Source organism: Papio anubis, chromosome X, assembly GCF_008728515.1.
Source record: "Papio anubis isolate 15944 chromosome X, Panubis1.0, whole genome shotgun sequence".
NCBI classification, from domain to species: Eukaryota; Metazoa; Chordata; class Mammalia; order Primates; family Cercopithecidae; genus Papio; species Papio anubis.
The window spans coordinates 45,929,008-45,941,576 of NC_044996.1; the positions used below are offsets into that span (position 1 = coordinate 45,929,008).

At 46.1% G+C, this 12,569-nt stretch overlaps 1 protein-coding gene across 2 annotated transcripts in view; it reads right to left on the minus strand.

Moving 5' to 3' along the window:
- Positions 1-12,569, minus strand: part of FRMPD3 (FERM and PDZ domain containing 3) — a 79,292-nt gene that overhangs the window by 27,993 nt on the left and 38,730 nt on the right. For both annotated transcript variants that reach the window (XM_021932503.2, XM_031660758.1), the window contains 2 exons: positions 11,776-11,955; positions 575-719 (listed from right to left, as the gene is read on the minus strand). In XM_021932503.2, the coding sequence (XP_021788195.2) occupies positions 575-719; positions 11,776-11,955 (325 nt within the window). The remainder of the gene's footprint in view (positions 1-574; positions 720-11,775; positions 11,956-12,569) is intronic.

The window sequence follows — 12,569 nt, forward strand, 5'->3', positions numbered from 1 at the left end:
AGAAAGAAATAGTCAAGCAGCAAGGGCAAGTGGGTTTAGAGTATTCAGCATGTGAGAAGGGCAAAGTCTCAGCTTCACTCATTATTTCTGGGTGCTGGGGTGGAGAAGCACTTACTGCATCTACATGAGCCTTAGGTCTAATATGTGAAGTATCTGTTCTTTGAGCCACCTCCTTTTCATCAGACCTTTATATTCATTTTCACCTCCACTTCAACTGAGCCAGCACACCTGTAAATTTCCTCTAGATCTCCACACCGCTAAAGCTTTGCCTTAGATCCAATGCAACCATTTAATTGGCTCTATTTATCATGTTTGGTATTTTAATAATACATTCATTGGTTGACTCAATCACAATGTTGTCACAGGTATCCTTTGTGGAACAGGTACATGTGAAGGCCAGCTGTCTTTCCCATTGGGCTGTGCCAGCTAGGATACAGTGCTACAGTTTTGGCTCCTGGCAAATCAGGCACTGTTGGCACGGGGTGAGCACTAAGGCAGAGAAGCTCTTCCCTCCATATCTCCAGGGTCCAAAGGGCCTCTGGCACAGCAAAAACCAACCGAGGTTGAGCCCTACCTGCCTTGATCATTGGAGGTGGAAGTGGCTGGCTGGCAGGCCTGGAGAAGACCATCTTCCTGGAATCCAGCAAGAGGCGGCAGTAACCCGCGATCAGGCAGGCAAAGTTGGTGGCTTCAGGCCACTCCATCAACAGCACCAGAGGCTGCAGAAGAGAAGGGAAGAAACATGAAGATACGGGAAGGAGGGAGGCAGATGCATTTCCAGAGGCATGGTAGCTAGGAAAAGATGACTTGCATAATTAAAGGAACTATACTTTCTGAACCAAAAATTGAGGCACAGGGCTTGACAAATAGTTTCTTCTGATTTGAGAATTTCTTTGTAATAACCTCTTACCCAAGTATCAAAATTAAATCAACCTTTATACATTTAATGAACTACCTTTACTGAAAAGGACTAAAATTATATAACCTCATGTGACTGCTATGTAGCTGTATTTGTGTTTGCCAGGGCTCAGCAGATGTACAGGCCAGCTGGGAGAGCGGGGGTAAAGTTGGGAATCTAGGTTAGACTTCAGAATGGCCTAGACCCCCCCTCGATTCTAAGTCCCTTGGGTGCAAGAGTTATGTCTTGCTCATCTTCACATGCCCCCTGTAACACCCAGAACACCTCCCTGGACATAAAGGAATCTCTGTGGAATCAAGTCGTAACTCTGCCTTTAGGGCCAAAGTCTTTCCGGCCTGCTGTTCTGCTCAGAGCATCATGCTCGGCCGGGTGCGGTGTCTCATGCCTGTAATCCCAGCACTTTGGGATGCCGAGGCGGGAGGATCATCTGAGGTCAGGGGTTCGAGACCAGCCTGGCCAACGTGGTGAAACCCCATCTCTACTAAAAATACAAAAATTAGCCCGTGCCTGTAATCCCAGCTACTCCAGAGGCTGCGGCAGGAGAACCGTTTGAATCAGGGAGGTGGAGGTTGCAGTGAGCCAAGATGGTGCCACTGCACTCCAACCTGGGTGACAGAGTGAGACTTTGTCTAAAAAAAAAAAAGCATCATGCTCTATCCCTCTTCCTTTATTTCCCTGTGTCTTTGAGATGTTGTTAATTGGTGCTTATTAAAAGAACTCCTTGGTCAAATATGTTTGTGACATTGGGTTAAATAACACTATGCAGATAGTTTTACTATGAGAATTCATAAGACCCTTTAATATATCGTTGTGCACTGGGAAACCTCAAAAGAAAAGCTTTAATATTCTAAGTTTTCTGAATTTATTAGACCACAATGATCTATTTTTATAGAACATCTCATGGTAACAAGGTTGTTGTTGTTGTTAACCCACCTTGGGAAATACTAGCATACATTGTCGACTTCTGTTCCTAACTCTAAATCAGTCAGATAGTCCTGGGGTTAACTGGTTAACTGCTTCAGAGACCAGGCAATGCTATTCAGGAAAATCAGCACTATTTCAAGAAAACCTCCTAGTATCTGTATTATAATTTTAACTGTGGCTTGATCAAGTTTGAGCCAGACTGAAGTCAGCCTTGGGAACATTCTCCTTGGAATAGGGCAGTGGTTTCTGGATAAAGATCACTGAAGACTGGCTAAAGAGGGAGCCATGGGGCTGTGGGTCACCCAGACCAGGCATTAAGAAATATGAGAATCAGGCAGAAGAAATGAGGCCCCTCTCTGACCAATGAGGAGGCTACTGCAACAGTCTAGGAGAGAGGTGGTCAGGGCCTCCACTAGAGTGGTGGCTGGTCCAGTGAAAAGGAAGGGACATTATGAAGACCTGATAGAACTTGATCAGCAACTAGATTAGCCTTCCTTGGCTAAATCACCATTACCTGGGGCACAATTCTGATTCCAAACCAGCTCAGCTGTTAGCTAAAGTTGCAGTGGTTTTCTTTTTCCCAGGATTCCAACACAGAGCCTGAGCTGAATATTTTGTAGTACATACAGGTCAGGGGTCAACACACATTTTCTACAAAGGGCTAGAGAGTAAATATTTTAGGCACTGTGGGCCATGCGGGCTCTGTCACAACAACTCAGCCATTGTACATAGTGTGGAAATAGCCACAGATAATCTGTAAATTAAATAAATAGGCATGACTGTGTTCTAATAGAACTTTATTTACAGAAACAGGCAATGAGTCAGATTTGGCTCATGGGCCATAGTTAGCCACCTGATCTAGAAGTGAAACTTCTTTCTTGCCTTTTTTTTTTTTTTTTTTAAATAGAGACAGGGTCTCACTATGTTGCCCAGGTTGGTCTTGAACTCCTGGGCTCAAGTGATCCTCCTTGGCCTCCCAAAGTTCTGGGATTTACAGGCATGAGCCACAGCGCCCACTGAAGTAAAACTTCTTTACAGCTAGAAACAATTGTATTCATTCATCACACATCTCAAGTTATTACATTTGCTAACAGCAATCACCTTCTTTGGAAATTCTTCTCTTGGCTTCTGTTTCTGTGAGCTGTGTTCTGGTTCTGTAATCTGACCATTTTCATCTCTCTCTTCGGCTGGCTCTTCATGTGCAACCTCCTCGCCCTAGCTATATCCTAGGCTCAGTGTACAACCCTCAATTCTTCTCCATCAGGGTGTCTGCTTTAACCTATATGCTGGCGATTCAAAAATCAACATGCCCAGTCTACTCCCTTGAATTCTTTTCCTATCGCAGAAATCATATAGCCCTATGTCTATACTACACAGTCTTGTGTTGGATCAAATACTAACTTGAATTCTTTCATAGTTGTTGTACATTCAATTACAATGCATGCCACAATAAGGCATTTGGACTCTGCCCCAACTTTAAGGCAACAAGTTAGTGATGCTCCTATGGAGTTCATGCAATACCATTGGGAGGAAAAAGGAACAGTTTGTACCCTGAGGAGCAACAGCTTTTTTTTTTCCAGTGAGAAAGGGGCCAGAGATAGGTATTACTTTTTAGTCATTATTAGGAAGGGGTAGAGGGGACATTCATACCTCCAGTTAATGAATGCTTCTCAGTCACAACAGAATAGCCAAACTTGCATACAACAAAATAAAGACAAAAAAGTATGGAAAGGAAATGAACTTGGGGGGCAGGGAGTCAGATACCTCTTCTTGCTGTCTTGCTGCCACTGTAACCCTGCCACTGATGGCAGAAGGATATACAGATACTGAGATCTGAGTGTAAACGGTGGCTACCACCATTACCACGAGGGCCCAAGACTCACTAGGCTTGCCTCAGGGGTATGCACATCACAGCCATCCCTACTGCCACTGCTTCATTTCAGGACCTTATCATCTTCCTGCCAGATCAAAACCCCTCAAGGTATGTGTGAGTGGGTGGCCCGTGTGCTGAGATACTGAGCCTCTTGGCTTCTCAGCCTTATTGCCTCTGGCCACAAGCTGCCTCATCTGGTATATATGTATGCCTCATTTGTTTGTATGTTTTGTCATATGAATTGTGACATTTCTCATGATATGGAAAAGGTTGGGACACACTAACCCAAGAACCTCCAATAACTTCCTGACTGGCCTTCCTCCCTCTAGTTTCTACCCACTTGAATCCACTTCACCTCCATATTGCTGCCTGAAGATTCTTTTCTACTTTATTAGTAGTAGTAGTAGTAGTAGTAGTAGTAGTAGTAGTAGTAGTAGAAGAAGAAGAAACGTGGTCTTACTATGTTTACCAGGCTGGTCTCAAACTCCTGGCCTCAAGTGATCCTCCCACCTCAGCCTCCCAAAGTGCTGAGATTACAGGCATGAGACACCATGTTTGGCCCTGAATGACCCTGAAGACTCTTTCTTTTTGTTTTTGTTTTTGAGACGGAGTCTCACTCTGATGCCCACACTAGAGTGCAATGGCAGAATCTTGGCTCACTGCAGCCTCTGCCTCCTGGGCTCAAGCAATTCTCCTGTCTCAGCCTCCCAAGTAGCTGGGATTACAGGTGTGTGCCATCACACCTGACTAATTTTTGTATTTTTAGTAGAGACGGGGTTTCACCATGTTGGCCAGGCTAGTCTTGAACTCTTGACTTTCAGTGATCCACCCGCCTCAGCCTCCCAAAGTCTGAAGGCTCTTTCTAAAGCACAAGTCTCATTGTCATTTAAAATCTTCAATAGCTCATTACCTGTAGAAAATCCAACTGCCTTACAATGGCATACAAAGCCCTTCAGGACCTGCACCCAACCTCCATCTCCAACCATATCTGCATTAACTCCACTGGCGCTCCCCTCCCATCACTGTCGCTCACCTTATACTCCAGCAATTACAAAGTATTTACAGTTCCTCATGTTCCTTCACATCTTCATGCCTTAACCTATGCTGTTCCCTCTGGCTGAAATGCTCCTGTGCCCTGCTTTGTCCACCCAACAAGCTGCCATAAACTGGCTCGATACCTCCTGGAGAACATGACAAAGTGAAAGATGCATCCATGCATTCCAGAACCAAGCCAACCTAGTTCCTGCCCTCATGGAGCTTACAATTGAGCAGGAAATAAGACATAACCCAAATCAAATAACCATGCAAATAAATATGATTGCGAGGTGTGATAAGCACTTTGAGGAAAACGTATAGAGAGCTACCCAAACGTAGAATGTCCTGGAGTGTTACGTGGGTGGGTAAGTGTGAATGTGTGTGTGTGTGACTAATTTGGTTTCAGAAACTGGAGACAGCTTTGAGAAAATAGCATTGGCTGACAAATATAATGTGAGACCATTTGACCAAAGTAGAGGCTGAATGGCTGGCTGACTAATGAGCTGGCCGGCTGCAGGGCAGTCTGACTCACTCATGCCCTGGTTGACAAGCCAGCTCAGGACAGACAAAATGCCTAACAACCTCACATTCTTACTGCTGAGCTACCTGGCTGGCTTGTTGGCTGGTTAATGGACAGAATTACTGACTGGAGGCTGGGAGAATGGCTGATTGACTTCATTGACCACTTCGGTTTCCCCTCTTACCCCCAATATAGCCCAGTGCCAGTAATAAAACAGCACGAAAGAAAAATCCTGTGCACAGAGAGGGCCAAGCACATCCCCAGCTGGCTCAGCACAGCACAGCTCATCAGGAGCCTCTCCTTGGCATCCCCAGACAGCCAACTTGGCCCCAGCATGGGCCAAATGCAGCTCGCAGTAAAAGGAACACAGACACACTTTTTTGCCAACAGAAAAATGAAATTTTTGCCAACAGGTAAAAATGAAATCAAAAGCAGGCAAACAAAAAGGTTGGACAGATTCCTTAGAAACCTTCAAAAACAATTTTTTATTTTAGATGGGATTTTAATGATCATGACGTGTAATGTAATGCTTGTCCCTACAGACAGCAATAGAGAAATAAAGCTCAAACATGAGAATAGGAGACATGGTGGGCCACAAGATATCCCTTGGGACATTCCTTTGATGATTTCTTTTTCCACCTTATGTGCTTCTGTGGTAATGGGGTATGGTAATGGCCCAGGTATGCCTCAGTCCCGGGCTGCCATCTCTTGAAGAAAGATATTTGAATACTACCTCATGTTTGCTCCACTAAGAGCAAGTAAGCTGAGTGAAAACTAATTAATATGCCCAGGACATCTTCAAATGTAGCATGAGGAAAGGAGAATGGAGTTGGAGGCATGAGCCAGCCAGGAGAAGGTACAGCAGGGATTCATTTGACATGCTCCAGCCACATCTCCTTCCCAGGGTGCCCTGGGAGCTATCAGGCACTTAGCACTCTGAGATGCCAACTAGGAAAAGGATTTTCCCTGGGGTAGCCTTCACTCACCCTAGCATCCCTGAAAACAGGAAAAGGATGGAATCCAGGGGCCTGGAGGGGAAGGGTAAAAGATGATGGTCTAGAGACCCAAGGGATCAGTATATTTGGTTCTTGCCTCCACAGCCCTAGGAAAGGCTAAATGGGCACAGCCAGCCAATTTGGCAGCAAGGCAGAATATCACTTAAGGTAGTGGTTCTCAGGCCAGATACAAATTAGAATCACCTGGAAGTGGTAAAGACCTGTATACTCCTGGGCCCCAACCCCCGAGAGTTCTGATTTTAAATGGTCTGGGAGGAAGAGTCTGGGCATCCAGTGGTTTTTAAATCTCTACATATGATTCTAATGTGCAGTCAGGGCTGAGAACTACTTTGAATGGATCATCTTAATTTCACCAGACCCTTACAGAATATTGCTAGACCAGAGTGGCCTATCTAGGGGGAAATGGGCCAAGTCTGATTTCTAACTTCCATGTCCCCTGTTAAGGATGTTCAGACAGTCCTTCTTCAGTGTATCCTATGCAGTTGTGTGCTGGTAAACATTTCACAACCAGTTCTTTCTTTCCTTTCCTTTCTTTCCTTTTCTTCCCTCCCTCCCTCCCTCCCTCCCTCCCTCCCTCCTTCTTCCTTCCTTCCTTCCTTCCTTCCTTCCTTCCCTTCCTTCCTTCCTTCCTTCCTTCCCCTCCCCTCCCCTCCCCTCCCCTCCCCTTCCCTCTCCTTTCCTTTCCTTTTTTTTGACTGGATCTTGCTCTGTCACCCAAGCTGGAGTACACTGGCATGATCACGGCTCACTGCAACCTCTGCCTCCCAGGCTCAAGCCATCCTCCCACCTCAACCTCCTGAGTAGCTGGGATTACAGGCACAAGCCACCATGCCCACCTTATTTTGTATTTTTACTAGAGACGGGGTTTCGCCATGTTTGCCAAGATGGTCTGGAACTACTGGCCTCAAACAATCCACCCCTCTCAGCCTCCCAAAGTGCTGGATTACAGGCATGAGCCACTGCGCCCAGCCCACAGCCAGTTCTTTCAAGTAGTAATTTGTAGCATTGGCCAATTTCCCTGATGTACATACACCCACCATGGCTGCTTTCAAACTATCAACATGATGGCACTGAACAAAGAGATGGGGAGAGATGTGCCCAGCTGGCTCTGATGCACTGTGTGAGCCAGCTCCAGCACACCACTGGCTCAGTGGGTAGATTCTTACTGAGCCCAGGGAAGCCATTCTCTAGTAAGAAGCTTCCCAATCCTGCTCTCCCAATTCCTTCCCAGAGCCACCTCTCACTAAACACAAATATTGCTGATATATAGCACCTCTAATAAGCTTTCCTTAATGCCCCCAGCCAGAATTTTGTCCTCCCCTGTACTCCCCTAACATGCTCTTGGTAGCTCTCCTATGGCACTTCCTTCTGTGTGTCATGTATTTGTGCATTTTTTTTTTTTTTTTTTTTTGAGATGGAGTTACACTCTGTCGCCCAGGCTGTAGTGCAGTGGCACAATCCCCGCTCACTCCAGCCTCCACCTCCTGGGTTCAAGCGATTCTCCTGCCTCAGCCTCCAGAGTAGCTGGGATTACAGGTGTGTGCCATGACACATGGCTAATTTTTGTATTTTTAGTAGAGACAGAGTTTTGCCATGTTGGCCAGGCTGGTCTCGAACTCCTGACCTCAGGTGATCCACCCACCTCAGCCTCCCAAACTGCTGGGATTACAGGCATTAGCCACCGTGCCTGGCCATATTTGTGCATGTCTATCCTACAAGCTAGGTAAGCTTCTTGAAGGCAAGGAGCCATGGTGTTCTCTCTTTCTCTCTTTTTCATTTTTGTGGAGAACGGGATCTCGCTATATTGCCCAGGCAGGTCTTGAACTCCTGGGCTCAAGTTATTCTCCCACTTCTGCCTTCCTAAGTTCTGGGACTACAGGCATGAGCCACTGCACCCAGCAAGCCATGTATTTTTCTCTTTTAATTTTTTTTTTAATTTTTTTGAGACAGAGTCTCACTCTGTCCCCCAGGCTGGGATGCAGTGGCATGATCTTGGCTCACTGCAATCTCTGCCTCCCAGGTTCAAGCAATTCTCCTGCCTCAGCCTCCCAAGTAGCTGGGATTACAGGTGTGTGCCACCAAGCCCAGCTGATATATATATATATATATATATATATATATACACACACACACACACACACACACACACACACATATATATATATATATATATATTTTTTTTTTTTCATTTTTAGTGGAGATTTAGTGGAGACAGGGTTTCACCATGTTGGCAAGGCTGGTTTCGAACTCCTGACCTCAAGTAATCTGCCTCCCTTGGCCTCCCAAAGTGCTGGGATTACAGGCATAAGCGACCGTGCCCAGCCTCTTTATTAAAAAAAAAAAAAAAAGAAAAAAAAATTCTGTGTTTAGCATGCTTCCCAACAACAGCAAGTTCATACTAAATGACAGTCAAATCTAAACCTTGATCTTTTTTTCTCCCTCAATCTTCCCTTTCTCCTTTCACCACAATACCATCCATTTTGCTTCTGCTGGGCACATAGTACCATTCTTCAGAGTATTTGCGACCCATGAAGTAGGCAGAAGGGCTAGGAATAATAAGACATGTGCATTGTCTGTGCAAGAGTGGTATGCAGGGGAGAATATGCACCCACATCTTACTGATTTCGCATGTTTCACATCTCCTCTTTTTTTCTCATTACCACTCCTGTCCCTCCAGCACAGGCCCTTGTTCCTTCACTCCTGGACTAGTGCCATGATCCCCTCCTCACTGCCCTAGCTCCACATTAGCTTTGCTCTCACCCATCTTACACCCTGGTCCAAATCAACTTTTATTTAATCACCCCTCTGCTCAAAGACCTACTGTGGATTCTCACTGTTCTACCACATTGAATCTAAATTCCACAGACTGGCCTTTGAGGCTTTTAACCAACTTGTTCTGCTCACCCCCAATCTCTGCAATCTCTTTTCTCGTTATTCTCCTCTCCAGCCAAGCAACTATGCTTATCGACCTGCACATATGGCTTGCTTATTTCTGTGCTTGCTCCTTGCCTTTGAACACATCCCACTTCTCTCTGCTAATTCATGCCTATCACTTCAAGATCCAGCTTAAAACACCCTCTTGTGGGAAGTCAGATCTGGTTAACTCCTTCCTGTTCTTTTGTTCCATATTCCAGATCACAGTTGTCTGCAACATTTACTTCATATTACTTTTTGTTTACCGATGTTTTGCTTTTGAAAAAATAACAGGTCTCATTCATTGAGTACTTACTGTGTGCCAGGCAGTGTGCTAAGACATTTTATGTACATTTTTGCATTTAATACAATGGGCCAGGTGCAGTGGCTCATGCCTGCAATCCCAGCACTTTGGGAGGCCGACTTGGGAGGACTGCTTGAGCCCACGGGTTCAAGACCAGCCTGGGCAACATAGCAAGACCCCCATGTCTAAAATTAAAAATAACAATAATAATCCTGACAAAACCATTTTGAGATAGGCATTCCATTTTGCAGTTGAGGGAATCAGGATTCAGAGAGGTTAAGACACTTTCTGAAGGTCACACAGCTAGGAAGTAGTAGAGCTGGGATTTGAGCCTTGTCTGATTCCAGAGCTCTATACATGTTCTGATGTTGCGCTTTTAAGGCAGGTCGTGTGTCTTTGTGAATCTAGTCTCTCCCCATGACAATGTAGCCTCTCTAGGGCAGCATTCATTCCCACAACTGTGGCTGGATCACTCCTAGAAATAAGCATAGTGCTCCTCACTCAGGCAACACCCACTGATCCCCTGTTCAGCCTGTTTCCTCCCAGAGCTCTGGTAATATAGGTCTCAAGCCTGTGCATTCTCAAAGTGGTTGCATTACACAATCACCTAGGAAACTGAAAAAAATAAATAAATCCTGATACCTGGGCTTCACCCATGACCAATGAAATCATAATCTCTGAGAGTAGGACCCAGGCATCTGGTTTTTTCTCAAAGCACTTAAGGAAATTCTATTGTGTAGTCAATGTTGAGAATCACTCAAAACATAGAAGATTCAGTTGGAAAGCTGTGTCTCTATTTTAAACCTCTTTTATTTCTCAGGAAGCCACATCTCCCCTGCATGCCTTGTCTTCCCTGCCCCCTTCTCTGCCAGTCCATTTGGCTTTTTACCCAACAACATCTGAGGAGGGCAGCAACCATTGGTTGAGGAGGTAGCCACAAGCCAATTAAACATCGGCTCCAAGCCAGTTCCTAAACCAATGGGAATCCTGTGAATCACAGGTGGAAAAATTAACATATTAAAGCTTTCTGAGTTTCACAAAGACAAAAATGAAGCAAATAATTTTCTGTTTTAGAAACAGCAAACACTCCACCTCTTAATCTGCTACCAATATCTCCCCCTGGGAAATCATTTAAGAAAGGAAAGTTGCAACTCCTCTAAGAGATTCCGCCAGCTGGCAGGCAGGCCTGCCCCCTACCCACAGTGGTCACTGGTATTCAAACAGGAGTGCTGTGGAGGGGGTGGCTGACCAAGACTGCCAGACTTTGCACAGGCGACAGCTGCTTGCCAGTCCGAAGGAGCGGATCTATGGGAATAAATCTAAGGTTCTGGAAGGGCTGGACTCTGGGGGTGAAATAAGGACAAGACTCTGCATGTTCCCCTTCTTCCCAGGCCCCCTCTGTTCTGTTCACATGCTTAGACAACCGCTCTTCAATGACTCAAGGTGCATGTGCCTATGGCAGGGCCCCCTAACTGGTGTGCACATGGAATGGGTAAAGATGGGCCAAGATATTCATTCCTATAGTTTCTGGGGCAGCCAGGCAGAACCTGGGGTGGACAGAGTCTCTGGGGCTGCTCCATTTACCCCAGTGTTCCACATGAATATAATTTTCTTTTCTTTTCTTTCTTTCTTTTCTTTTTTTTTTTTTTTGAGACAGGATCTCACTCTGTTGCCCAGGCTGGAGTGCAGTGGTGCAATCACGGCTCACTGCAGCCTTGACCTCTCTGGCCCAGGCAATCCTCCCACTTCAGTCCCCTGAGTAGCTGGGACCACAGGTGTGTGCTACCATGCCCAGCTAAGTTTTGTAATTTTTTGTAGAGACAGAGTTTCACTATGTTGCCCAGGCTGGTCTCAAACTCCTTAGACTCAAGTTATCTGCCCACCTTGGTTGGCCTCCCAAAGCTTGGGATTATAGGCATGAGCCACCATGCCGGCCTGTGAATATAATTTTCTATGTGTGCTATGATATGAGAAAAATGAGAAGCAGTGGCCTGGGGGTAGCTCCAGGTTCTCCAGTTTCCCAGCCCTGTGCTGAAGAACTGTCTCCCTAGCATTCCTTAGTGCTGGCTGACCTTATTATTTGGTCAAAATGGCATGTCCCTGAGGGCTGAGAAGAGACAGAAAGATTAGCCCAAAGAGTCCCAGAGTTGAACCACTTCAGAATTACTGAACCTCACCTGACAGACTCAAATTCTCTTTCTCAAGTTTACTTCTTCCTCTACTCCCAAGGCCTGCTCCTGAACAGAAGGAGACCCTCAAAGCAGGGCTTACCTTGGCATCCATGATGCTGGTCTCCACCCGGGCCACACCCTGGTTCTCCCGGAACAGCTGGATCTTGCTGATCTTGCTGAACTCGGACAGCACAGTGGTGAGGTTGGTTTTGAGGTCAATAACATGGCTGATGCCATGACGGGGTCCCACCAGGAGAGTGGTGGCCGACTGCTTCTCATCCTGGTGCCCAAGAATGGCAGGCAACGTTCACAGAAAGAAGGGTAGAGGAGGTGGGGAGAGGAGGCAGAAGGAGGAAATAGAAAACATGCATTGGACGCTGCTGGTAGGATCTGAAAATATCTGGGGCTTAGTGCCACAGTAGGACAACCTGGAAGGGAAAATGGTCTGGGACAGAAAATGGTTCCTGGGATAGAGCCCTAGATTATGGGTCCAAATGAACACCTTAGCCTCAGCAGCAGGTTGAGTAAAGTGCACAGGCAGAAGGGCTGGCTCTAGCAAAATTGTGAAGTAGGTGAGGTTTGTTTGGGGGCCTTTGGAGCACCCTCCCCTACCAAGCCCCAGGGACTTTCCATTTGTTGCTGCAGGCCATTTGAGGCCCGCACTCAGTGCTCTGCCTGAGAAGGCGGCATCCTGTGTCTGGTCTTTACCCTCCCCCCACCAACAGCCACTCAGACTTGCACTTCTCACCCAGGCCAAAAACTAAACTGGCACAGTAACTCTGCCTAAGGTGTTCAGGGTTGATTGGATACTTCATGGCAGCCTCCCTCCTTAAGCAGAGATTGACCTTTTAATGGGCACTCCAGCAGGTATGGCCAATAGAAATTTTAGCAGTG